This window comes from Chlamydotis macqueenii, chromosome Z, assembly GCF_036417535.1.
Source record: "Chlamydotis macqueenii isolate bChlMac1 chromosome Z, bChlMac1.mat, whole genome shotgun sequence".
Lineage (NCBI taxonomy): Eukaryota > Metazoa > Chordata > Aves > Otidiformes > Otididae > Chlamydotis > Chlamydotis macqueenii.
This window is the reverse complement of record NC_141593.1, coordinates 36,736,964-36,763,756: the sequence shown is the minus strand read 5'-3', so window position 1 is coordinate 36,763,756 and position 26,793 is coordinate 36,736,964. Positions and strand designations below refer to the sequence as shown.

At 39.3% G+C, this 26,793-nt stretch overlaps 1 protein-coding gene across 1 annotated transcript in view; it reads right to left on the bottom strand.

The window, feature by feature from the left end:
• Positions 1 to 3,224: 3,224 nt before the first annotated feature.
• Positions 3,225 to 26,793, bottom strand: part of TRPM6 (transient receptor potential cation channel subfamily M member 6) — an 83,163-nt gene continuing 59,594 nt past the window's right edge. Inside the window, exons 28-39 of the mRNA XM_086769878.1 lie at positions 26,648 to 26,774; positions 25,642 to 25,739; positions 23,283 to 23,341; positions 21,210 to 21,235; positions 19,436 to 19,486; positions 17,087 to 17,152; positions 14,458 to 14,744; positions 14,147 to 14,229; positions 13,396 to 13,601; positions 11,405 to 11,456; positions 3,780 to 3,886; positions 3,225 to 3,346 (exon numbers count right to left, since the gene is read on the bottom strand). Coding sequence (XP_086626004.1) covers positions 3,225 to 3,346; positions 3,780 to 3,886; positions 11,405 to 11,456; positions 13,396 to 13,601; positions 14,147 to 14,229; positions 14,458 to 14,744; positions 17,087 to 17,152; positions 19,436 to 19,486; positions 21,210 to 21,235; positions 23,283 to 23,341; positions 25,642 to 25,739; positions 26,648 to 26,774 — 1,284 coding nt within the window. The remainder of the gene's footprint in view (positions 3,347 to 3,779; positions 3,887 to 11,404; positions 11,457 to 13,395; positions 13,602 to 14,146; positions 14,230 to 14,457; positions 14,745 to 17,086; positions 17,153 to 19,435; positions 19,487 to 21,209; positions 21,236 to 23,282; positions 23,342 to 25,641; positions 25,740 to 26,647; positions 26,775 to 26,793) is intronic.

Here is a 26,793-nt window from a genome sequence, read left to right as displayed (position 1 = left end):
CTAGAAAATATAGATGTAATATCCCTTCTGTCTTTATTGCACTAACAATAACTGAATAACCCCAAATACACCACAACTATGAATAAAAAAAAAATGAAAAAAAAGCCTTCCTGAGAATGAGGTCTGCAATTTCTTAATATTTTTCATATGTTTTAGCCACATCTCCCATGCAGTAGCTGCCAGAAATACATTTAGCTTTGAGTAATCTCAACTGAATTCCTAAATAAGCTTATTTTAAGCTCATATTAAAATGTGAGTTTATAAACACTTTGGTTTCAATTTTTTTTTCAGAACTTTACTGCCTGACTTATTTGAGCGAAGTAAGCAGGACTTTGCTTCGTGAAGCCATAGAAAAATTCCTGAACGTGCTTTTAAGCAAAAACAAACATTGAAACTAATAATCAGAAAACCCTGCAGTTTGACATGCAAGATCTCCTCTTCCACACTAGTTGTCAAGCAGCTAGAGAAAGAACCTCGTCCTGCGTATCTTTCATTCCACATGCACCATAGTTTTAGTATGGGGCTACTGCTGTTCCTGTTAAAGACTGCTGGGCTTTTTTCATGTTTTCAGCGGGCATGAGCTTCAATCTGAGGTCAGAATTTAGACCTCAAAAGGCAATTTAAAGAATGTACAGCATTTGTAGTAAGAAAGACACCAAGGACTCAAAAGAAATAAAATTATATTTTTCAAATTATTTTCATTATAATTTATTACTGAACTACGACAAAGTTGGGGGGTGGGGGAGAAGGTCTTTACCCAAATACCCAAATTTACAGTTTAGTGAAATATGAATCAGCCCTCCCAAAAAAGTGCAAAAAAGAAAAATGATGCAAAATTAATTAACCAGCAGAATCACTGGAATTTTTCAACTTAGAGTCTCTCCACGCATGGAAAAAACTAGTGCTAGGACACAAGTATATAATGGAACAATTTAAAATGCCTCCTTTGCTTGTTTCATCACATTAATACTTCACACTGAGCAAAATTAAATATCAGATGTGTTTATATCAACTATATTTTAACACAATTATCTTGCCAGGATCCCCAGTCTGAATCTGAAGTGAAGGTAGTATGTACCCTGATGAGTACATAATAAGGAGGAGTAAGACAAATCTATATTGAGCTATATACTGTAAGAATTCTCACAAGTACTGCCATGAAAGCAGAAGCCACTCACTCTTGAAGGCAACAGGAGGGTTGTCAAGAAAAACTATCTGAAGTATGATTTGTGCATATCTTCAAAACTTAAAAAGAAACAAATGTACTCAGGCCCAGCCTAATGTACACTTTAATTTTTACATCTAATATGTATGTGTTCAGAATTTATGGCAACAATTGAGGAAAACAACACTATCAGGGCAGGACTGAAATTGTCCTTGGCTTTAAAGACCTGTTTATGTGCCATTTAACTTAACGGAGTTTAAAGGCATACTGACAGTTAGAAATCCTTTAAAGAAAGTTCTGTCTTTAAAAGTATATATGTATGCAGCCAAGCACATAGCTCCCTAAAGCCAGATTTTAAGATGATAATCAGTGGAAGTAAAACTAGTGCCTTACCAGCAAATGGATCAAAACTCACCATCATTCTGTAGAGATGTAATTAAACAATCTCTTTCACAGACAAGTTAAGCCTTTTCATACATTGAATTGCTTCCAAAAAAAAAACCCAATGGAAGTACTTCTTTTGCAAAATGAATAGATTATTTTTGCACAATAGTCTAATAGGGACAAAGGTGGGGGCTTTCCACAAAAATAATCTTATAAAACTATTTTTAAAAAGATAAAAAGCATGCAGAATCTCTTCAGGATACTCTCAGGAACCGAAGGCATCTCAGCTGAACATAGTGTAGGTGACTGCTTCAATGCCATCATCAATACCATAATACAAAAACTGGGAACATATAACTTCTAATTCCTATGTGTACATAGACATTTTCCAAATATACCAAATGAATGATAGATCATAACAAATAGCCCCCTTATGCATTAAAATCTACTATCAGTTGTGGTGGAAATATGATTTTGTTTCTTATTCAAGTATAAGGTTTTCTGTTGACTTACATTGCAACATTAGGTATTTCTACTCAACACAAAAGTACACAGCTGCTCTAATGACAGGTGTGATCTGCAATACAACACTAGTTGCATTAGAGATATTTCTGCTGAGCATTTCATTTCAATCTTTATTGTAGAAAAATCATATTGCACATAATTGATTTTTGTGTTTTGTGAACATCTACTGAAACCAGATGACACCAACAGAAACAGATGCAGATGGTGCAAAAGCATACATGTAATCACTCCACCGTTAAAAAAAAGGTCACATATAGCTTCATATTGACAACAAGAAGTTAGATACCAAATGGAACATATTATCATTTATGACTTCTAAAATCTTTGTTGCCAATTACAACTTTAAAACATTCTGAAGCTAAAATATTATAAAGAAAGGCAGATCCTAATTAAAAGTCCATTCACGTTCAAGGTTATTCTTTATGTTTGTATTAAAGATCACAGGTGTATCAACTTCACCAATTCAAAATGTGTGTCCAATAATCTAACCCTTCGTTGTTGAACTTGTTCTTGATATATGAAAAGATTTCAAGATGAAGCCCCCCAAAATTTTTCAGTCTACCTGCTATATCAGTGACTATTGTTTAAATCACTAATTCACACATTCTTGGTTTGTATCTGCATCAAAATCAACAATAAAGAGAGTAATATTTCTGCAACTTCCTGGAGAGCCTCCTATGCCCAGGGAAAAGTGAGCATGGGGCTGAGTGGGCTCTGCCTCTGAAAATGAAGCATTTGCACGTGGGTATACAATTACTTATTTACTGAAGAGCAGAGAGAGAAACATCAAATCATTCTGACTTGGAAATATGCTTGTCACAGTCATTTTCCTAAGAAAGAACAGTTTGGAATCATAATCCACATTAAAAAAAAAAAAAAAAAAAAAAAAAAGGCACTGATGAGACAGTTCATTCAGCTAAGGGGTGACCCACTCCTGGCAATTCACTGAACCATACGAGAAAGCCCAGCACAAGAGCACAGAAGGGGAGTAATTTTTTTTTTTTTTATTCCTTGCCTACAGGGTCTGTTGAGGGCAGACAGATGCTGCACTCAGACACCTGCATTTTGTTCTTTTGGACTGACCCATGGCAGTGATAAGGGGCAGGTTTCTCAGCACGCAAACACATGGGCTCTGCTCACAGCCACTGCTTCACAGCCGCGTATCATACTCCAAAGGCTCATCTGCATCATCAGCTCCTCTGGTGCTTGTCTCCACTTCTGTTTGGAAGGCTGGACTGACCCTTTCCAGTGTGTAGTCACTTCTTCTCAAATCTATGGCAAGAAAATAAATTCAATGATGCAGCCAAGTAAATGTCTGAAAGGTATGTACACCCCAGGCAGTGTCCAACCAGTGACTGGTGACAGCCTGTTAGGTGTTTCCAGGAGGAAGAAAATCTGCAGTAGGGCAAATCAGAGCCAGGGGGATGAGAGCCCTGGGGGGACCTAAAATGGCATGGGCTGATATGAATGAATCTTCCCTGACTGTATTTGTTCAGCTGATTTTCCCCTCTATTACCTCTAGCTGCCACAAACAAAAAGAATTAAAAACAGTAACACTGCAATTTCTGTTTCAGAATCAAACAGCAACTACTACTCCAAGTAGGTGCTGAAAGGAAGGAGCTTTCCCCCAGAACAAAAAAAAAAAAAAAAACAAAAAAACAAAAAAAAACCAAGGGGGTAGAACTTTTTTCTTTATTTTGCATACCAGGAAGTTTCAGCCTCCTGCAGCAAGAGTTACAACGATGCTTTGTGATGAAGTTTCTCATTGCACCTTCTCCTAGGTTTGCCGGTCCAAATACCATCTTTCCAGACCTAAAAGAAATATCATTAAACAATCAATGAACTCAAAATAAAGCAACTGCAGGGGAGGAAGATGATGATATTTTCTACTTTTTAAACCAGAGGTATTACCCCTTTGTTTAAAGACAATCAAAGGTTAGCATATATCACAAGTTTCTTAGCTCTGGGACAAGAAAACTGCCAATTCTGGTAAAGTATTATCCTATGTATACCCCATACTACTTTTCCCTCCTGCTGCATCTCAAAGATGCTCTAAAGGGAGACAGGACAGACCTAGCAGTTCCTGCTAAAAGGCTTAAAGAAAATCTAGGCACAGTGACATTGACACAACATATGTCAGAATCTAAGTGACTGTTGCAGCCACCATTCATTCTCATCAAGCCAACAGTTTCGTTCTGGTTTTGAGGGTAGGCACCCAGGAACAAACCAGAGCTAGGAAGGATTTACTTTTACCTTACCTAAGAACTGAAAGACAAAAGCAAGCATAGCTCTAGTCAGATCAATATGCAGTAAAGAAAAAAAAAAAAAACCACACAGTACACTGCTGACAAGTAAGGCTTTAAAATTTATTGGCTTCTTCCTATGCTCATTTCCATGTGTCTACACTCAGGCCAATTCAGCAACGTTACTACGAGATCCATTTGTGGAAGTATATTGCATATGCTGAATAAAGCTGACACAATTACAAACAGAAGGAAGCTATATCCACACATGTATTAGAAATACCACATAATTATAACATATTCTTAATGTAGTCTGAAAGATCACTGTTCATTAATTTTAATATTGCTCCACCATTATTCTCAAGAATTTAATTGACATTCTAGACATCACAGAACACAGCACACAAGAAACACTTCCAAAGAAACTTTATGAATGCTACTATTTTATTTTAATGATATGCAGAGTGGAAAAAACACATTTTAAAATCTTAAATCAATTATGGCTCTGAGAAGCTATAGAAAAAGATTTTAACTCTCTCAAATCTGTCTGTAATCCACACTCACAAAATACATTCTCTCTAAAGGAAGTAGTTTTCAAATATGACACTCTCCCCTTTCACACAGGAGAAAAGCAATGATTAGCCAAAACTACTACAGAAAGCTTAGTATCTCCCTAATTTCTGGCAGACGCTAAAGACTATCTGTCTTCTGGACCATCTGAAGGACGTATCTAATCAGCCTTTACTGCAAATTAGTACATCAAACAAGGTAAGAAATGAAATATTATTTAGGTGCTATATATACACTTTAAATGACATGATGCTATATAGCCATTTCTAACCCTTGGTATAATCTGGTAAAATGCCAGTAAGAATAGAACATACTTAAGTATTTGCTTGGGCAGGTTAGGAAATTGAGAAGACTTCACTAACTCCACGGCTACAGAATCACTCTGATACTTCCTCTGATCTAACTGTTACTCCATACAAAGTGCAGCAAACAGCACAAGACAGACTGATAATTTTCTCACACTGTTGTGAGATAAACAGCGATACTGTCTGCAACGTATGTGAAGTAATCTTTCCTCTCTACCCAGCACTGGCAATGATTCAAGAGGAATATTGCATTAAATTTGGAAAACTGTTTCAAGAAATACAGGGATAAATTGCGAAAATAACAAGAATTACCAGAAGTCTAGAAATCATGACACACAAGAAAAGATTAGGGAATAGCTTAAAAGGGGAAAAAAAACATTGAAGAAGATGGTGACTGTCTTCAAACTCGTTGAAATCTTTTTCTCTATGCCTACAGTAGACCGAACCAGAAAGAAACGTTGCAAGAAGGAAATCAGGGAAAATCTTTCAGACAGTAAAGACAGCAAACTATTGAAAACAGATGCTCTTGGAAGTTTTTAACGTCATCCTTGGAAGACCTTAAGACTTGTCTGTACAAGACCTGTAAAGCGAGGAATGACCTGGTGCAGAAGAAGAACCAGCTGAACTCTTTGGGTCCCCTCTAACTCTACAAATGTTTTATAAACAAGGTAACTCTTCCAGTTACTCAAGGTCTGATTTTGTCTCCAACAGGAGAAAAACACTGAGCCTAGCCTTCTTACTTCCCAAGCAGGAACATTAATGTGAGCTAATGGGCTTAGAACAACAAAACACGTTCCTCCATTTGTGCAGAACCTTACCTAATAGTTATGCTCCACAAATACCTACTAGATTGTACCAGACCAGTCCTGGCCAGCAGGCAGGTAAGACAGACTGTGCTGATGCAAATAGTGTTCCTTATAGTCCAGAGCTACAAATGCTCAAAGCAAACAATAAGACATTCACAGGGCTTATACTGAGGGAAGGTAAAGGACTGTGGAAAGCTTCATGGCAAGTATCATCTTTCCAGGGAGATGCCCAAGTCATTTATTCAGTAGTTTTTGTATGTATTTGGTACGTTTTCATAGATTCAGCTTCCAGTCTACCTGTTTCAGTTGTGCAGGTTTCTACAGTAGAGGTTCAGTTCATATAGATAGTTTGTTTACTGACAGAAATTCAACTGTAAATTGTTTGGCTGGACCTGTCATAGTTTAGCCCCAACTGGGACCAGACTATGCAGTCTCTCTCACTCCCGCCACCCTCCAAGAGAATAGGGAGAAATAATATACGAAAAAAGGCTCGATATTTGAGATAAGGACAGGGAGAGATCCTTAAAAAGTTACCGTTATGGGCAAAATAGACTCGACTTGGGGAAAACTACTCATTTATTACTGAAAACAAAGCAGGACAATGAGACAGAGAACAAGATAACTTCCCCTCAACCCCTTCCTCTTCCCGGGCTTCACATTACCTCTACCACCTTCCCCCACTGAGCGGCACAGGGAGGAAAAGGGAACTGAGGTTCCGGTCAGTTCATCATACATTGTTTTACGCTGCTGCTTCATCCTCAGGTGGAGAACTCACATTCCTCCCCTGCTCCAGCATGGAGTCCCACCCACAGGCTACAGTCCTTCATGAACTGCTCCAGCGTGCGTTGTTTTTTCCACAGGGTGCAGTCCCTCCAGAATAGCTGCCCCAGCAGGCCCTCCATGGGCCACAGCCTCCTTCAGGCATCCACTTGCCCTGGTGTGGGGTCCTCCCCAGGCTGCAGGTGGATCTCTGCTCCTCTGTGGACCTCCATGGGCTGCAGGGGCACAGCTGGCCTCACCATGGGCTGCACCATGGGCTGCAGGGGAATTCTGGCCAGGAGCAGCATTACTCCTCCCCCTCCTTCTTCACTGACCTTGGTGTCTGCAGCCGTTCCTCTCACAAGAAATTCTTCACAACAGGCAGGCAGACGCCTCTCAGGTTCTCTTCACATCTCATCTCCTCTCCACTTCTTGCAGCTGGGCCACGTCAGGCCCAGATGGCCACACAGCAGGAGGCCAGAGGGCAAGGCTTCAGCTTCTTCACATCTTCTTCTCTCCTTTCTTTTTTTTTTTTTTTTTCCCTCCTTCTTAAATATGTTATCGCAGAGGCATTATCTCGGAACACTGTGCTACCAATTGGCTCGGCCCTGGCCAGCAGCGGGTCCACCCTAGGCCCGGCCGAGTTCACTGAACAAAGGGGAGCAACTTCTAGCAGCTTCTTAGAGAAGCTGCCACCATAGCCCCCCCTCACTAAATAAAACCAGAATAACACCTCGGTAAATATTCAATAGTTTTGTTCTTCAAAACACACGCTAACGAGTAGCCTCAGAGAAGATGGTCTCCACTCGTTACTAAACCCTTCAGCTCATCATATCTGCTTGAGAGCTTTCAAAAAGGAGAGCAAGAGACCTAGCACCTCTGACTCCCTCTTTTTACATGTTTGTAATGAGATTTTTGACTCTCAGCGCCCTTTTTCTCACCTCTCCCAGCACGCCTAATACATTAGCTCTTTCCAATTTGAAACTCAGTCCATTATTTTCCTCATCTCTGAATCTGCTCTACAGACACTCTGCACCTAGTGTCTGTGAAAGCTTTACCCACGTGGATTTTGTTGTGGATCTGGCAAGCAGTACATGCTAAAAAGAGCACCCAGAAGTGCAATTCTTCCCAATGTTTGGGCGGTACAGGAGCCTGCAGGAAATGCACTGTGCCACGACCTTGCTGTGGTGCCTCAATTACTTCTGCTTTTAAATAAAATCTTTTTGTGAATATTATACCTGCATAATTTTATCACTTCATACATCCTATGCAATGCAGTGCACATGGCCAAATCTTCAGTCGATGTTAAATAACCATGAACTTACATTGATTTATATCAGGAAATACCACAGTATCAGACATACTTTCCAAACAGATCTGTTATTTTTGTCTTGGTACTGCATATAAAATCAAGACACAATACTCTACCAGAGAGCTAGAGGTCACACTCTGCCATTACAATGTCCATTTCAAGACAGCATTACAGGATGCATGAAAGAAAAGATTAATTATAACATAATGACATGAGCCACTGTATTGGTTTTGTTTAGTGAGGGGGCTATGGTGGCAGTTTCCGTAAGAAGCTTCCAGAAGTTTCCCCTTTGTTCAGTGGACTTGGCTGGGCCTAGGGTGGATCCACTGCTGGCCAGGGCTGAGCCAATTGGTAGCAGAATGTTCTGTGGTAACACCTCTGTGATAACCTATTTAAGAAGCGGAAAAACAGGAAAAAAAAAAGAAACCAGAAAAAAAAAAAAAAAAAGAAGTGAAGATGTGAAGATGCTGAGCGGGAGCAGAGAGGGGGAGGCACGAGCCCTTGCGGCCGTCACCCTCTGGCCTCCTGCCAGGATGCCACCTGGGCCCGGCTCAGCCCAACCCGGCTGCAAGAAGTAGAGAGGAGAAGAGATGTGAATGAGATGTGAAGAGAACCCGAGAGGCATCTGCCTAAGCATGATTGCAAAGAATTTCTGGTGACAGGAACGGCTGCAGACACCAAGGTCAGTGAAGAAGCAGGGGGAGGAGCAATGCTGCTCCCAGCAGAGATTCCCCCACAGCCCGTGGTGCAGCCCATGGTGAGGCCGGCTGTGCCCCTGCAGCCCATGGAGGCCCACGGAGGAGCAGAGATCCACCTGCAGCCTGGGGAGGACCCCACACCAGGGCAAGTGGATGCCTGGAGGAGGCTGTGGCCCATGGAGGGCCTGTGCTGGGGCAGCCATTCTGGAGGGACTGCACCCTGTGGGAAAAACAACGCACGCTGGAGCAGTCCATGAAGGACTGTAGCCCATAGGTGGGACCCCACAACGGAGCAGGGGAGGAATGTGAGGAGTTCTTCACTGATGAGGAAGGAGCAGTGTAAAGCGACAAGTGATGAACTGACCGTAACCCCCATTCCCTCTTCCCTCCTGTGCCACTCAGGGAGGGAGGGAGGAGGTAGAGATAATGCTGCACCTGGGAAGAGGAAGGGGTTGAGGGGAAGTTGTCTTGTTCTCTTTCTCATTATCCTGCTTTGCTTTTAATAATAAATAAATAGTTTTCCCCAAGTCGAGTCTGTTTTGCCTGTAACAGTAACTTTTAAAGGATCTCTCCCTGTCCTTATCTCAAACCTCGAGCCTTTTTTGTTATATTATCTCTCCCTATTCTCTCGGAGGGTGCGGGCAGTGAGAGACTGCATAGTCTGGTCCCGAGTGGGGCTAAACTATGACAGCCACTAAATCCATGGAATTAAAGAAGCAAAACATAAATAATTTAACTATGAGTAGTGCTAAAATTCGAATCAGCCCGGTCAGTCAGATGACATCTATTTTCTCCCAGGCTTAAGCACATGTGAGGTCAAAGCAACTTTTGAGGCAGTGCACAGGTTTTGATTAAGTATCTTACCTACAATTGAAAACTTAAAACAGATCTTGCTACTGTTTCTTCTGTAAGCAAGTGAAGTTTAGAGCAAAGGCAGTGCTTTTACATTGTTATTGTTGTTATTATTTTAGAAAGTGTTTATTAGAACTGAGTATCCTCTAGCTGCTTACAGCATCCATCCACAGTTTCACTGTCATATTCCTTTAGATCCCTGAATCAAAAGAATATAGTTTCACAACTTGCTGTTCTGAGGACTTCCCTGAACATAAGAAATCAAGCTGGTTTTGATTAATTAATCAACATGTGCTCTTTAACTAGGATTTGACAGTTTTGCAGATAATAAAAAAACAAAACAACAAAAAGTTCTGAAAATAAGAGCTGTGTGATCAAATATTAGTAAGCATGACAAAATTATTTAATGACAAAAATAATCCAGAAGGACACTAATAAACATAAGCTTCAAGACAATGTAAATAAATATTATCCCCATTTTAAAGAGGACAAGCTGAGTTACCACCTGAACTACTGTGGTCAATGACTGGCAACAGTCTTCAGTAATAACTATCACAGTTTATGCTACCACTAACATAAAAAAATCCACTTGAACAGCAGCAAACTAGACTTTGATTCATCTGTAGCAATACCTTAAAAACATTTGCTAAAATCTAGTGAACGTCTACATTATTGACTTCTCTGCCTTTCTATCTAAAGCTATCTTTGTGCTTTTGTCATGGTCCTATGACCTACTTAGGGCAAAGACTTTGTCACTCTGAGGTCCTCAGCATATTTTTTATGTTGGTCCCAAAATAAATATTATATGGCCAATACACCTACATTCAAAATTAAACATTCATACAACATTAATACAGTCATTTATTACTAATCTTATTAATGAAATATTAACAATGGTCTCAGAACTAAGAACCTACTTCCAAAATTAACTTGTTCTGAGTTCTAGGCAAGTCATCTGATATTTCTATAGATAATTGTCCATTGTATTAAATCAGACTACTCATATTTATATCTTCCTTCCTTCCAAACATGAGACATGCCTTCAATCAGATATGAGCTGAGCAAGAGGGAGCCAAGAGGGGTATGGGTTTAGGGAGACTCCCCAGAGAAGAGGACTCGGCAGGACAGCAACCACCAACATCACTGCTTCTCCTCTCTCTACTGCAAATACCAGTGAGGAGCAAGGTTGCAGGGTGGGAGAATGGCCATAGTTCCAATTCTGAGATTTGATGCATGAAGGCAGATTGCTACTTCTGTGTATACTCTCCAGCTTTTGTAACTTTCTACATGAGATTTACCATCTCCATATCATTGCTCTGAGATTGTAACGCGCTGTATCCTTAAATGCACCGCTAGGACCTTTGGAAAGATCAGAGATCCAGAGGCACTCTCCTCATCCTTTTAAGCCACTGTGGCCCCATATACTCCAGGAAACAGTGCCCCAACAACCACATTTAAGTTGCCAGTGACCTCCTGTGGTGCAAATCTGTGAACAAGCTCATAGGGTCTTGTGTTACCCATTCATGCTCCTCCTGCACAGCCCTGGAAAACTCCTGTGCTCCCAGTACAGCAATACAGACTCTGCTCACCTTTCATACACTGCTCACCACTGGGAGCTGGGACACTTATAGGCCCCCAAGTCCACTGCCATCATATCTTCATTTAACCCAAATATCATGACAAAAAAAAAAAATCTCTCACATAAAACATAAAAAACATCTTAAATATACAGACTGTTGGCAGAACATCTGAAGTGAGTGATATTTTCATCAGAAAGAAACCTACTTTTTGTCTTCAGGTTTAATCACAGATGGATCTGTAAGGTTTTCTCCAACACCTATAACAAAATCAACAGTGTATGTTACAAAGGAAGGTAGTCACAATTCCATAATCTGGTACTTAACAAAAATTTAATTATCCATTTGTTTTGTAGATCATAAAATGTCATAGTTAAAGTGACTATGAGTTAAAAAGAAAATGTTATGAGTATAAAAATTTGTTAAGTATTGGCAAGCATACAGAGATCTTATTACAGTCCTGACTTTAGCTGCTTTGAGCTTTATTTATATGTAGACGGAAGGCTTATGCAAATGCACTATATATTATGCTGAAGCTCACCTAAGCAAAATGTAATCAATTGTAAGACTGCTATTTAAGTTGGAGTAAAGGTATTAATTGGATGTGGATCTTACTGATACCAATAGATCTACTCTCAGGTACATGTTCTCTTCAAGGTAACAAACCCAACAAGCTACAACTTCATGATCTGCAAATGCTTGAGTCTATTATACCTTTTTTTTTCTTCTGGGTGGCCATGAAACTGTATTAAATAAATAATTTTATTATGATACCTGAATGCTGGTACATGCGTTGCAGTTTTCCCCAAACTGATGACATAAAACCATTTTACTAAAAAGCTCTTCTCTTGTATCTCAGGAAATCATTGTGCTTTTACATTAATGAAAAAAATCCATGATCATATGATATGTAATTATTTTTATTTCAAAAGGCCACTGATGGTAATTTTATATTCTGCAGTGAATGCCAGTAAAGATTACAGAAATAGCATATTGCGATTGAAATACCCCTAAATTGCAATACTCTTCAATAAGGGTCATTTCAGTTGATGTAAATTAGACAAAATGTGGTGTATATGTATGCAGAGATGGCCCTGGTATTACACAGTAAATGGTAATAGAGATTAATCCTATTAGAACTCCAGAAGGAGCAGCCCTTGCACTTTTCGTAAACTCTGGATTAGAGAATGACAAGATAAACATGAGGCCAAAACTAAAGCAGATTTCAGTTTGTTTGAGATGGAAACTGAAGCTCCAGTCTTCATGAGATTTACATAGATGTTTAAATTCTCCATGTTTGAGCCAACACAGTTGGTCTGGAACTGTCAAGAGTTGTATAATAAACCCAAGCAAACTTCAGACAAATTCTAGTAGGCTATGGTGAAGAGGCACTTACTCTTTCTGTACATTTTTTCATGTGCAACTAAAATCAAATGAAGGCAAGGATGGAATTAGAGTTTTACTTTGCATAATAAGCATGTCTTTTTGTAATTCACAGCTTCTGGATGCTGTAAAATGTAAATATGTTAAGTCTCCGTCTACTCATACACATTTCCCTTGACAGAAATGACAAACAATAGTGTTTATACTGTTTGATGGGTGCTGTTCATCTTTTGAACATTGTCAACTGTTTTATCTCTTTAAAATATGCCATGTTCCCACTTACACACATACAGTAAAGTGATCACATGCTCTTTGAAGGAGTCACCAGACTTTGTGAACAGTATTCAGGCTTGCAGCTTATGTAAACTGCTTACAGATTTATTAATATGAAAAATAAAAAAATGCAGATAGCAGTTCACATTTTTCTGATAGATATACCCATGCATTAAGTGTGCATATATACATAGGTATGCCTTAATGTGTGTATTATTTATATATCTTAATAAAAACAAAAATATTTTAACTGTGGAGGGTTTTTTTGGAGCTGGCTGAAATGTTCCTGCACACTTTATCTACCTGCTCATTCAGCCTAGATGTATTTGAAGCCAAATTATTTTCCCATTACCCCTACATTAATGCAGAGTGTTTGTATGGATACTTATTTGTCAGTGCTGCACAACAGATATGCAGGAGTTTCTTGAGCTTTTTCAGTATGTAAATAACAGTAGAATTTGGTCCATTCCCCAGTATTAAATTCCCTTTTGATAGAATTGCTTTCCACTGGGTTTCAAATAGCACTCCCATGCTAGCAGTCACCTTGCAAATCCAGGACAAGGAGCTCCCCACGGGTGTACACATAGGTCCAGTGAGAGAAGGCCAGCATCAGCTCTTCCAGTAAGCTGCTGGGAGTAATCTCGTCTCCGTTGTTGTTGTTGTATTTCCGAAACTCACCAGTCATGTACTTTTCAATGGTCAGCCACTGGTTTGCTGAATGGCAGTAGATGAGGAAAACTTCCAGGAACCTGTAAATATAAATGCTGTCTCTCAGGAGCTGGCAGGGTAATGAACACCCTCACAGTCAGCACAAAGCATGACGCAAAGCAAATATACCAAAAAGGAGGACATGTCTTCCCTAGCTGGAGCATTTTGAACAGCTGGAAGTAGCAAATGGTAGACAGCACAAAGGCTTTCTCAGTTGGTAAACTCTCAAAACAAAGATCAGAAAGTATAGTTTATGGACCAACAACAATCTGACTTACTCCAGCCCACTGTAAATGAGCTGTATCAAATCGCCTCATGCTTACTGTATAAAAGGCAGTTTTTGCTTAAGTCTAAGGAATAGTATTATGAAGAAGCTTATTTTGCCATCACATGTAGCTATAAAGTTCAAAGCTGCCTACCTTTCCTCTTAAAAAGTTGATTAACTACCATTAAACTGTCTAAGCAGTAGCTATTTCAACCCACTACAGAAAAGAAGGCTGCACTAGAGCTGGGAAACAGCTGAGAACAGAAACTTTTGGTACCTAAAAAGACACCTAAAAAGGTACCTTAAAGATAGTGGTTTTACCTTGGAGTATAGGGAATAGTATGAGGCTTCACTTGATTGAAGGTATAGATTAACTTCTGGGCAGCCCTTTGCTGTTGGATCTCCTGAAGAAAACAATGTTATAAACATTACTTTCATTTTCATGAAGAAACAAATATCTGATTGTATACTGTTTAAAAATGGGAGATATATCTTCCTCAAAACCTTTTTCTTTTCCAAAAGATAATGTCAAACCACATGTCAACCATGCTGAAGACATTCACATGTAAGCAGTACAACATTTAAGGCACATCAGGCTAGACCAGCCAGTGTGCCTTCAAGTCTGAACTCACCCTCAGGCAGAGATGTAACACTGTGCCATCATGAAAGATCTTTTGCCAACTCTGAACCACCTCTGGCAGAAAAGACTTCACAATAAACACTTGTCCCAACTTTAATATATCATTCTCAGACCAAGTACAAATGACCTTCATGGCCCTCCGCAGACCCCCATCCATCTCCTCCTGTGACAGGACTTGGATCATTGCAGCCATACCACGCTGGGACCAGGAAGACATGCTTTTATCAAGGTTCATAGGTGAACTTTCTTCTAGCCGATAGACCGTCACTTCCTCTCCAGCTTAAATAAAAGGAAGTTTTGTTAGCAGAAGTCACACATTGCAGAAACAAGAGAGAACTGCATTTTGATTTGGTTTCTTAAAATAACATACCACTTTACGTACCTTTGTAAGCTACACTTTTAAAGAGAGCTTTTTTATCATTACTGTTCATCTCTGTGAAAACTTCCCCAGCTTAAATTTACACTACTTACTACATATGTTCCACTTAAAATCTACTGTGACAACATTAGTGGTCCAAGGAGCTTGTATTAAACATCTAAACAGAGATAAATTTAAGACCTCCTGCACACTTCTACACAAACAAATCAATCTCATTTGTCACAGCTTTTTAAGTACTTAAAGATGGTTGAGCTTTAAAAGTATGTATTTTTAAAGGGTTACCATTTTATCTCCAGTGTAAGAACTTTAAACACCCTGAGTGTGACTCCCTCTGCTTATGCAATTACGCGGAAGAGGAAGTTTTAGTGAGACTTGTTTTATGCTAATTGAGATCCGTGGAACACTCACAGTATTTTCCTTGTAATTGTGCTTAACAAAAAAAAAAAAAAAAAATTAAAAACCAAACAAGGTAAACAAACACATACAGCTTGTTATAGTTATCAACCACAAAATAAAAGGGCTGGAGAGTGCCACCTTTTGACACAAAGAGACAGCTGAGTTATTTCAAAAGTGGTGACTTGGCCACAATGAGCCAGGGAAATTAGATTGAAAAGGACATGACTTTCCTCAGAGAACAAGCTAAAGCAAATTAACAGGAAGTTTACTGTTTTGGTGTTTTAAACTAAGATTTGTCTTTTTTCAAGAAATTCCAATGTTATTTGTACTGTACAAAATTTCAGATGGTCTGCTCCTGCTAATATTTTTCTGAAAGGAAAAAATGGTGAGCTTTAACTCAGTTCCGTTCTGTTTCCTTGTACAGTAGTCCTCTCTTGCAGCGTGAGACACCTTTCTGTTGCCACCATTTCTAAACTAACAGAAAAGTGGACTGATTTTTTTAAACCTGGCTTTCCTTCTTGCATGTCACATTATTTGCAATGTTAATTCGTAAGAAAAAGGTTTTCATTGGCAAATGTGATGAGGTAACTACATCAGCAAAATGGCAAAGAATGGCATAAGGAAGGATAAACTGGAAATCTACTAATTTAGTTTAGTAGATTTCCTCCTGCTCCCAAGCCTACCTTCACCAGTTAGCACAAATGTAGAACACTGTTGAATGCCACAATTTACGCACACTTATTTTGAAATAAAGCAACAGAAAAGCCAGTGTCTTACATAAAAGACAGACACTTGAACAGAATTTTTTAATCTTACATTAATTCTTCACTTTATTATCTTTTGACAATTTAATACCTAGAAAGGTGTCTCCTGGGAGCTTCAAAGATTAGAATGTTCAATATGCTCATAGCTATATTAATTATCTACAGCAATCTGGTCCCAAGAAATCCTCTGATGCTGCAAGAATAAGCAATTAGCTGCTGAGAGACAAAATATTCTACCCGTTGAAAAGAAGGCACCTAGATCTCAAGTGCCTTGAGGAAGAGCTTCTGCTGCTGTAAGCCAATACTGCACACTAATTTCAGAACTCTTCCAAATTAGTTATATCTTATTCTCTACCACTCTTCCGTTACAGCACAGTTCTTTTTTTCTTGGTACACTACTAGTCTTCTGTACCAGGTACAGGAGTACTGTCCTGTCAGTCAATAGGTGGTTTTCTTCTTGATGGAATATCCTATACATATATCTACATGTATACACATGTGTGAGGAACGGAGAGAGAAACAGAGAGAGAACACAGGTTTCCATTAGATTCTTATCCTCAGGGTCGTGAGTTCGAGCCCCATGTTGAGCACAAAGAGGAAAGTTACCTCCACCCCAGCTGAAACTAGGACACATGGTTAAAGGGAATCTTTTTGCTGTCTTCAGCAAGTTAGATTAACCTCTGAGGCTGACAGTAATCCTGAATTGCAACAGACACATGCTACAGCAAGGGAAACCCCAACAAATACTGGGAAAAACACTAGGTTCACAATGAAGTCAGTCAAACACTGAAGAGGTTGTCCAGTGAAGCTGAGGAATCTCCATTTATAGACATACTCAAAATGCTATTGGATAGGCCCTCAGCAACCTGATCTGACTTGCCTGAAGAAGGAGCAGGGCCACACGACCTCCAAAAGTCCCTAAATTACTGCACGAGTACAATTCTATGCTGGTTCATCTCTTTTAGAAAAGAAGAATTGCTGAAGTTAATCCAAGGAAATTTCTCAAACAGATTTTTAAAAATTATAATATATGAACTATTTATAAAGCAAAAAAAAAGCATAACCAGGAAGTTGGTACTCACCAAAGAGCTGGACTGGTGTAAATGGTATGGTCTGAGCAAGCCTCATTAAGTTATTTCTTTCAACAGCTGCAAACAACATAGATTTCACTGCTATACTGGATAAACAACAAGATGGCTGAGTTTCAAGTAGATCTGGCAGTGCTTTACTGTAGTGTACAAAGCCAAGGAGGGTGCAGTGTGAATCTGTGTCAGATGTGATCACCGTTCTACCCAGCTATCAACACCCCTTGGCACACCCATGGTATCTCACAAGCATCAGCTGCCACTCTTTCCCCTGTTTGTTGATTCCCTTCTTCCGAGGAAACAGGCTCTCTGGGATAAGCCCCTTGCACCCTGCCTAGAAGAACGGCTTCTGCTAACTACTCATCCTCCTCCTTCCACCAAGGGCTACTGCTACTTTCTCCTCCTGCCAGCTCCAGTGCAGCAACATTCACGCTGTGTCAACGAGATGCATTGGCCCCAGCTGCCCTCACTGCTTGTCTCTGTCAGGCTCAGAAGCACCTGGGGATTTAGCAAGGCATCGTAGGAAAATCCAAGCTTGCCCTGCACAGAGCACTGTTTCTTCATCTGGGCTCCTCGCCAAACAACATCAGTAACATTATTGTATCTCCCTAACTGGTGGCTTATTTCTCAGTCAGACACCTTCAAAACTTCAGAGCACCAACTAAATATTTATGGATTTGTCCTCACAATTATTCAGTTATCAGGAAAGGGAAGAGAGATATGAAGTAAGCTGCAAAGAGAGTAAGACTAGAACAAGGAGGCAACTCGGATGCTACAGTGCTGACTGCCTAATTTCCCTATTCAATGGCTGAAGACAAAACTAGCGTCCAAAGCAGAGAGTGAACCACAGCAGAGCTGTGTTTCTCTGCAGAGTAACCAAAAAGCCCTGATGGCAGACTGTTCCAGGGCTTGGACACTGTCTGTCCTTCTTTTTAAGATTACTTCTTTGAGCAGAAATTAATTATTTAGCGCAGAAGGACAGAGTAAAGGGCACCCATGACACACCAACCCAAGAATTAAGGTCCTCATTTGAGAAGATCTGCATTTCAGACTCCACTTCAAGGCTTGTTCACACATTCCAAATTCAATAAGCATTGGTTAACATGCCTGCATAGTTTGGGAGCATGGACTGAAAATTAAGGTCCCCCCGTGATGACTCACTAGGAACATGCTCTGGTCATGAAATGTGTGCATGCCAGGGACAAGGATGTGAACAGAGGATCTGCCAGACCTGTGTCATCTGTCAGACCCTGACAGCACTCACTCTAGAGCCTCCAGAAGCAATGTGAAGTGGACTTGTACCAGCTGCTGAAGTTGGGTCAAAACTCCAATTCTTTTGGGTGTATAGAGAGGCAGAACTGTATTTGTCTGCACAACACAATAGCAAAAAATAATGCATAAGTAGTATGTGGTGCAGGATTTTAGTATCAAACTTCTAGGCTTAGCTGGCTGAATTCTATCCCAATATTCCCGAGGAAAGAAAATCTACTCTGGAAACCCCTCCAGACGTTTGTCAACTCATAATGGAAATCACTCTCAGCTGTGCTAAAAAGTCCTACCTAATCTCAAATCATATGCCTGACAAGAGCCAAATTAATCACTGCCACGATACCAGGATGCCAGAGGAATTACTTCTGTACACTGATTACAAACCAGGAGGTGTTATTCCCAGTGAAAATCGTGTAGTTTTTTGAACTTCAGCAGGCTGCTAATGCTTCTGGTTTACCCTAGGCTTCCCCTTGAAGGAGGCCAAGTCCTGCAGGCAACAGAGACATCTACTGGCAAGCTCTCCACAGTTCTTCCCCGAGAAAAACTGAAATCCAAGCCTTGTGGGAAAATCTGTGCACACTCAGTTCAGGAAAAGACAAGACTGCAGGCAATTAGCATCCAAATGATTTATTCCCTGCCAGATTTCCAGGAGTTCATAGGTATATAAACACAGATTAAGCAGTAGAGGACCAATTAACTGAAGAAACCAATTTCAGAAAGTACAAAGGAGGACGTAGGAGGTGTGAGGGGAAGTGACAGCTATAAACAAATGAGTGCCTCTTCTGCCCCCCAAGGAATCGGAGCTCTATTCATTGTTTCCAGTGATATTTTGAAAGCGATTACCTACATTCTGCTCTGGATTTGCCAGAAATACTCAGAATGGAGCAATTAGCAACAAGAAAATAATTCATAATTTCCTCATTGGAGTGTTAGGCATGAATTAATACAGAATCTTCTTAGCACTGGGCAATTGTGCAGCTCTTCAAAGTGAAAATCACAGAGAATGACAAGGGAAGAACCAATGTTCTTTTTAATTTGTTAAATTACTCTGCTACCATTCTGGTGCCTCCTGCTTACCTGAGTAGTGATGATGCAGATCTTGAGATGTTTTCAAGCAGGCGAAGATACCTGAAATAATGTTTAAAGGATCGTTACATTAATTATTATAGCAGAGATAAATGCATGATTTTTGAATTCCTGGTATCCCAGAGTTTGTCATGAAACAGATTAATCAGAATTACTGTCTCAGCACTCCAAAGAGGAGAATTACTAATAAGCTTTAACTACATTATAATGTACAGTATATTGGCAGATTTCACTCATCAGTGTAATATAGCCAGATGACTTTTTTATTCAGGGAAATGGTGAGAAACTTGTGATATTAACCTCAAGGACATGTAGCTTCTCTAAGCCAATTACACCTCTGGGATATTAAAAGCACTTTGCTGTCCATCATGCTTCACAGAGTCCCAAAGGCATGATTTTTCCAACTCCATCCTCAGTCATTAAGCATTCCATTAACTATACTATTACACCAAAGTTATAATAATACTGTCCCATTAACTCACAACATCTAAAATGCTGTTAAAACATAAAGAGACAAACAGTTTCTGTGGTAACATATTTAACAGGCACAGCCAGATCAAAATTGGTACAAAAATATTTGTTTTATAAAAAGTCTTTTTAATAAAACCAAGATTAATGAGCATGTTTCCATTAATTAGATGAAATCACTTTGTTCTATTGTAAAACAATCCTTCAAAATGCCAGATTTCAGAAAATACATATAGTGTACTACCTTTAATTCTGAAAAATTAGATAATCAAAACTGAATCTTCATCAAAATATTTGAATATTATACTTTTCTTCTTGGTGTATATTATTTGCTTACATTCCCTTTTCTAGTGAAAGAGATCTTAAATAGAAAATACAAATAGATGTTGGGGGAAGGGACAGCATTTCCACTGAGTGCCCTTGGTGATTCATGGTCCCTTTTTCTCTCTTTCTTGCTGGACCCAACTAGTTTTGGCTCGAGAGAGCAGCCCGACAGCTCACTATGCTTGCAGTAGCGTGCTTCAGTACCACAGCGTTTTGTGCACAGCCAGATGCAGAAAGAGCAGCGCTTGAAGGGGAGGTAAGTCTCAAAGTGACTCGTTTCTGCATCACAGCTAGCCTCAAAAAGAGACAGATGCCCAGCTGCTCAGCCTCTTACAGCTAAGCGGCATGTCAGGAAAACTGGAAGACCAACTAAAAGACAACAAATAAAAGTGAAGTTAACTAGCACTCTCTGTGTGTGGAACAAAGTCATTCCTCATTATAACCTTGAATTTCTTCACTGGCCATTTCATAATAAATTCAGTCCTTCACTGATTTAATAATTTCCGTGAAACCACGCAAACAGATTAATTACACCAAACTGCAACTTGAAAAACCAAGTATACATAAAAAAGTTGATATCTCAATCTATCCCCAGGTATACACCCTGCTTTAACTCAGGAGGTATCTTAGAGTGCCAGGGATGAAAGCAGCACCATCATCTTAAAGAGTTTCTTCCTGATGAAAAGGACAACATTACTGGGCAGATTAAAGTAAAATTAGATTTTTTTTTTTCTTTTAAGATTTTGCATTTATCATGAGAAAAACACGTCCTCATTAAAAAAATCCTGATCAGGGCTGAACTACAACAGTTATAAAGTATAAATTAATAACTAAGATATGAAACAATACTTGAGAATTTTCCTGTAACCCTCCAATTATAGAAAGTTAATTTTTTTTGGTTTGTGCTTCAGACTTGTCAGAGTGAGATTTGCAGAGAGAAATTAAAATGAGTGACAAGCAACCAAAAACTTACTGTCAGTTTCCTCTGAAGTTCTCAACCTGTTTAAAAGCAAATATTTGATATTTTATTCCAGAATATCTGTCATTAAGATAACACTGGTATATATAAAGCGATATTATCTATGTGAAGGTAAAATTCACACAGGTTTGATCAGCAATCACAAAATAAAACAACTCTCAGTGCAACTTTGTTCATTGCAACCATCAGCAAGTAATCTTCAGTTACCGAAAAACAGCCACATTTTTCTGCATGTTTCTTTCTCTGGGCGGGGAATGGATTGAGAGCAGCCCTGAGGAGAAGGACTTGGGAGTGCTGGTGGATGAGAAGCTTAACATGAGCAGGCAATGTGCCCTTGCGGCCCAGAAGGCCAACCGCATCCTGGGCTGCATCAAGAGAAGTGTGGCCAGCAGGTCGAGGGAGGTGATTCTCCCCCTCTACTCTGCCCTGGTGAGACCCCACCTGGAGTACTGGGTCCAGTTCTGGAGCCCCCAGCACAAGAAGGACATGGACCAGTTGGAGAAGGTCCAGAGGAGGGCCACAAAGATGATAAAAGGGCTGGAGCACCTCTCTTATGAGGACAGGCTGAGAGAGTTGGGGCTGTTCAGCCTGCAGAAGAGGAGGCTCCGGGGAGACCTGATAGCGGTCTTCCAATACCTCAAGGGGGCCTACAAGAAAGATGGGGAAAGGCTGTTTAGTAGGGCCTGTTGCGACAGGACGAGAGGTAATGGTTTTAAAATAGAGGGGGGTAGATTTAGATTAGAAATCAGGAAAAAATTTTTTACTATGCGAGTTATAGAACACTGGAACAGGTTGCCCAGAAAGGGGGTGGAGGCCCCATCTCTGGAAATGTTCAAGGCCAGGCTGGATGAGGCTCTGAGCAACCTGACCTAGTCAGGGATGTCCCTGCTCCTTGCAGGGGGGTTGGACTAGATGACCTTTGAAGGTCCCTTCCAACCCTAACCATTCTATGATTCTATGATTCTATGATTCTCTGCTTTATGTTGAGCTGTTCTTACAATGCTGTACCACTGTTCATATTGTTTACACTGCAATAACAGTATCGTTAAAGACCACTTCAATCACATATGCAATTGTTCATTTTTCAGTCAATACTGAGATGTATTCAGAGCTACACACACCATTAACATTGCTTGCACAAAAATGGACTTTTTAACTGATGGTCCTTTGGATTATCAAGACTCCAGAAAGACTACATCACTGGCATTAACTTTAAAACAGTCTTTGTTACAGAAGACAGTGGCTATGATTCACCTCACCGACCAGGAAGATCCCACTGAAGACAACAGACTAAGTGACAAAATCAGGCCACTCAATGGCCTTTACAGTTTACCTACTGCCTATAAGTGACTGGGTGAAAAAAAAAACACAAAACAACACACAGTATCTTTTTTTCCTCTTCCCATGGTGAAATCACACAAGATATGACAGCTTTCTAGTGTCTTTTATTTATTACATATACAGTGTTAAGATAATGATCAATCAAGCTGGAAAAAAAAATCAATAACCCAACAATAAAATTGAAAACACACTTGAAATCAGTATACTTTCACTAAGTATAATCACAGTTTAATAACTACTGAAAACCTATTAAGAAAACCAAGCTAAATATTTTGCAAATGTGCAGACTCAGTACGAAAGAGATTAATGAGAGAGTGAGAAAAGCTTTCAGGAGCTGCTAGCATTTTAATTATTCAGAAAGGAAACATGCAATTTGCACAGCAAAAGCAAATGCAACTTTTCATGCTTACTAGATTGGAATAATGACTAGTTAAAAATGCTATGGTGATCTTAGTGATTGAAATTGAAAATTGGATTATTGTTAGAATAAAAAGGGGTGTCTATTCCACCTAAAATGATACACTATGTTTAAATGGATCTCCTTTATCTCCATTAATAAGGCTTCATTTAAAGAAACATAAATGCACTGAATTGCCTTAACTCTTCATTTCAGACAAACTTCTCATCCTAAGTATATTGCAGAACTGAAGTGGAAACCTGCAGAAAAAATAGACATCTCTTTCTAAAAGCATGTGATCAATATCTTAATATATTAATAATACGTACGAGGAGTTCCTGTTCAGATTACTTTTCTTGGTGGTTCCAAAGATGTTGTTACTCAAATCCTGTAAATAAGAGAGATACTTTCACTGGTAAAACCTGCACATCACTGTTATAGACACATTGTGGAACTCAAAAAGGTACAATCTTAAAAGTACTTATTGTCATGCTTATTGTTAGCATGAATAATGGCACTGACAGGTAGGTGAATCACAGCATTGCCACACCTACACTAAAATGGAACTCATTTGCTCACATTACAGTTTTACATGCTGTCTCCACACATTCAAATAAAATACTCAGCTACCCACCTATATCGCAAAACACTCATAAAAGCCTAGTAAAGGTCTTGTAATACGGACAGTATTAGAGAACTCTATATTCGAAAATTCCAATTTAGAGGCAGGCTTTGTAGTTGCTGAAAATAATTGTACCCTAAACCTCTATAACAGAAGAAGGTAATAGATTGAGTAGCTTCCCAGTGATATTTAGATCACGTATTTTCCAAGTCTTATAGTTGCTCAAATAGTCTTTTAAACTTCTAAACATATTAGGGAAATTTCAGCCAGCCAAGTCCTCCTAATGCGCTAGTCAGAAATGGGATTACTCTTCTGAGTAGTAGTCAGGAAGATTTTAATCCTCAAAATAAATACAGCCCTCCAAAAAAAGTTCAAAGATAACAAAGTTATCAGTTTTTAAACTTAACTCACAATTTTTAAATTTCACTCTATTTTCACCTTGTAGCTTGCTTTGCACATGAAAAAATCTTTATCAAAACCAAAACCTTCCTATGTACACCCTTGAATTGCTACCCATCAGCAGAGATTTCTGAACCACTGATGTTCAATGGGTAAATCTGAGAAGCACCACTTTAGGAAAAACAGATTTCTTTTAAACATGTCATACACCAAGTGGAAAGGTTGGATGCAGCAACATTGTTACATCTCAGCAACTTACATAAACTCTCATAACCCAGGCAGGACCTAAGGAGAGGCATAGCAACTCAGTCAGGATTGGAGGCTGTACCTTGAAAGAATAAATAATTTGAAGTTGATGTTCTGGAAGTGACTAGTTTCAGCCTAACTCAAATCCTGCTGTAATCAGTGGAATTCTTCTGAGAACTTCAAAAATCTCACCCTTGAGTTTTACCCAAGATATATTGATATTAGTTTTGAAGCACCAGATTACTTGGTCCCTTCACACAGTTTCCCTGACTGTACCTTTATTTTGCTTGTCTGACCTTGTGTTTCACATTTCAAAGATTTATTGATTCAGATTCCAAGCTCAGGTTTTACAGAATACAAAATTAGCAAATTTATTTCTATTTATCTCTCTCTCACCACTCTTTCATATAAAAACCTGCCGTTTTAAAACTTTCACTTCAAGCTCTCTTCCTTCGTATTTGGGATTCAAATTCTATAGCACTCAGAACAGCAGATCTGAAACTACCTAGTTAATTTTTATTCCTTAAAAGAAAAAAAAAAGACAACTCATAGCATTTACAGTGAAAAAAATAAGCTAGGCTTTTAGAGATCACCGTTTAAATAATCAAGTGCTATAAGTAAAACAGGCAAGGAAGAGAGCTGTTGAAAAAGGAAGAGGAAAGTATTATTTCACAGTTCCTTTTCTTAATTTATTCTTTGTTAATTTCCTTTCATACCTCTGAGATACCCCTACGCAATACAGTGAAAGATACATTTTCTTCCATTAGCTACACCACTGGAAAACATATAGAAGTTTCTATAGTCCAGACTGGTGCCCCTAGTCTTCAGGAAAGATAAATTGGTCTAGCTCCACTAAAGTCAATTAACTTATGCTGATTTACCTAGGCAGAGGACCTTTACATTATGGAGCTGCAAATTAATTCTGAAATAATAAGATATGTTGTTTATAATCCAGTGGTTAAGAAATCTAAGCTTTGCAATTATTATCAATATTTAACTCCCACTTTGCAAGAAATAATTATCTCTGTGTGACAGATTAGCTATGTTGCTAACCTTCCAAAATTTACTTCACTCTGCTAACCAACTCTGCCCACAGGTTCAAGACCACTCTGTTTGTTCACTCATTGCCTGATGAAACATCAACACACACATCCTTTCTGACCAGCTTCTTCATACTCGAGCCACTCCATGAGTCAATAATTTAATATTTCACTTCAATAATCTTAATGGAGTGTTAACAGCTGTTAAATTATTTATTTACTCACACACAAAGTCTGCCAGCAGACAACAAACCTTCTCATCTCTCAAGAGGTATTTCAGAACACAGAACCTATAATAGCAAGCCCAGGGATATCAGCAGAGTGATCCTGGGCTCATTCCAGTCAAAACTATGGACTAGGATGTATAATATTAGGTCTTACCTCTTGAGAATGCCTCAGGTAATCACAGAATGGTATGGTATGCCTATTGATGTCTTGATTTTTCATTTTCTGGTGCATGTAACAGAGACGTTCCAAACCTAGCCAAAAGAGGAAGTGTCAACTATTTCCAGAGTGCAAATGAGCAGCTCAACTGCTACAAACTAAACATCTATGCAGTGCTATAAAATAAACACGTGTATACCATATTGCCCCAGCAAACGTGTAGTGGGCTGTAAAAGCAATACCATAATTTCATAGGGTTAAAACAGACTGTTTCCGTTCTCCGTCAGCAGATTTCAGAGGAGTGCAACCCTTCTCAGACCAGGCTGTGCTGAGTCACAGCATTCCCTGGTGCTTCTCCAAGCAGCTCGCAGGATGAAGCCAGTGAGCCGCATCACAGCAAAGATGAAAGATAAGATGAATTATGCAAAAGTTTTCTGAGAATGAAAGAGCTGAAGAATTACTAAAAGAAGAGTAAGAATGCCATTCCCTTTTCATTCCAACAGAGCCAACACAGAATTCATTTCTTCCCTTTGGAGGATGTGTTTCTGAGCAATGAGTAATGAATAATGCATGCAGAGGATCTGCCAGCAGATACAGTATCCAGCACTGCCTGTGAGTGTAAATGCACTGAGAAATTCACGAGAGAGTTTATTTTTGCAATTAGCCAGGATGCCACTTTAGAAGACACCTCAAGAGAGGAGACAAGGATATCATCCTCCTTTCTTCCCATTTATTCCTGAGGATTAGTACTTTACTATCTCCCACAGGAGGCAGGCAGCACTCCTGGAAAGATTTAACTGACCTTCCATCCAACCTATGCTCCTTTTGCCTCTGCAAGGACACAGCAAACAACCAAGTCCTGTGTGCCTGCAACCTAATTCTAATTCTGTAAAAATTATGCCATTAGGTGAAAGTGGTGGATGACACTGAATTTTTGAATTTTTATTTACTTCTTCTTTTTAAAAGCTGTTCTCAATGTCATTGTTTGGAAAATATCACATACTTAGCTGACTGAAATTAGACACAGTGAGCCAGTTCTTGCTGTGTTTCTCTTGCTCATCCCAGACATTGATATCTGCAGGCTCTGAGCTCACTTGGGTGTTCTGGGGACAATCATCCACTCTAATCACCTGGCAAGACACAGACAAA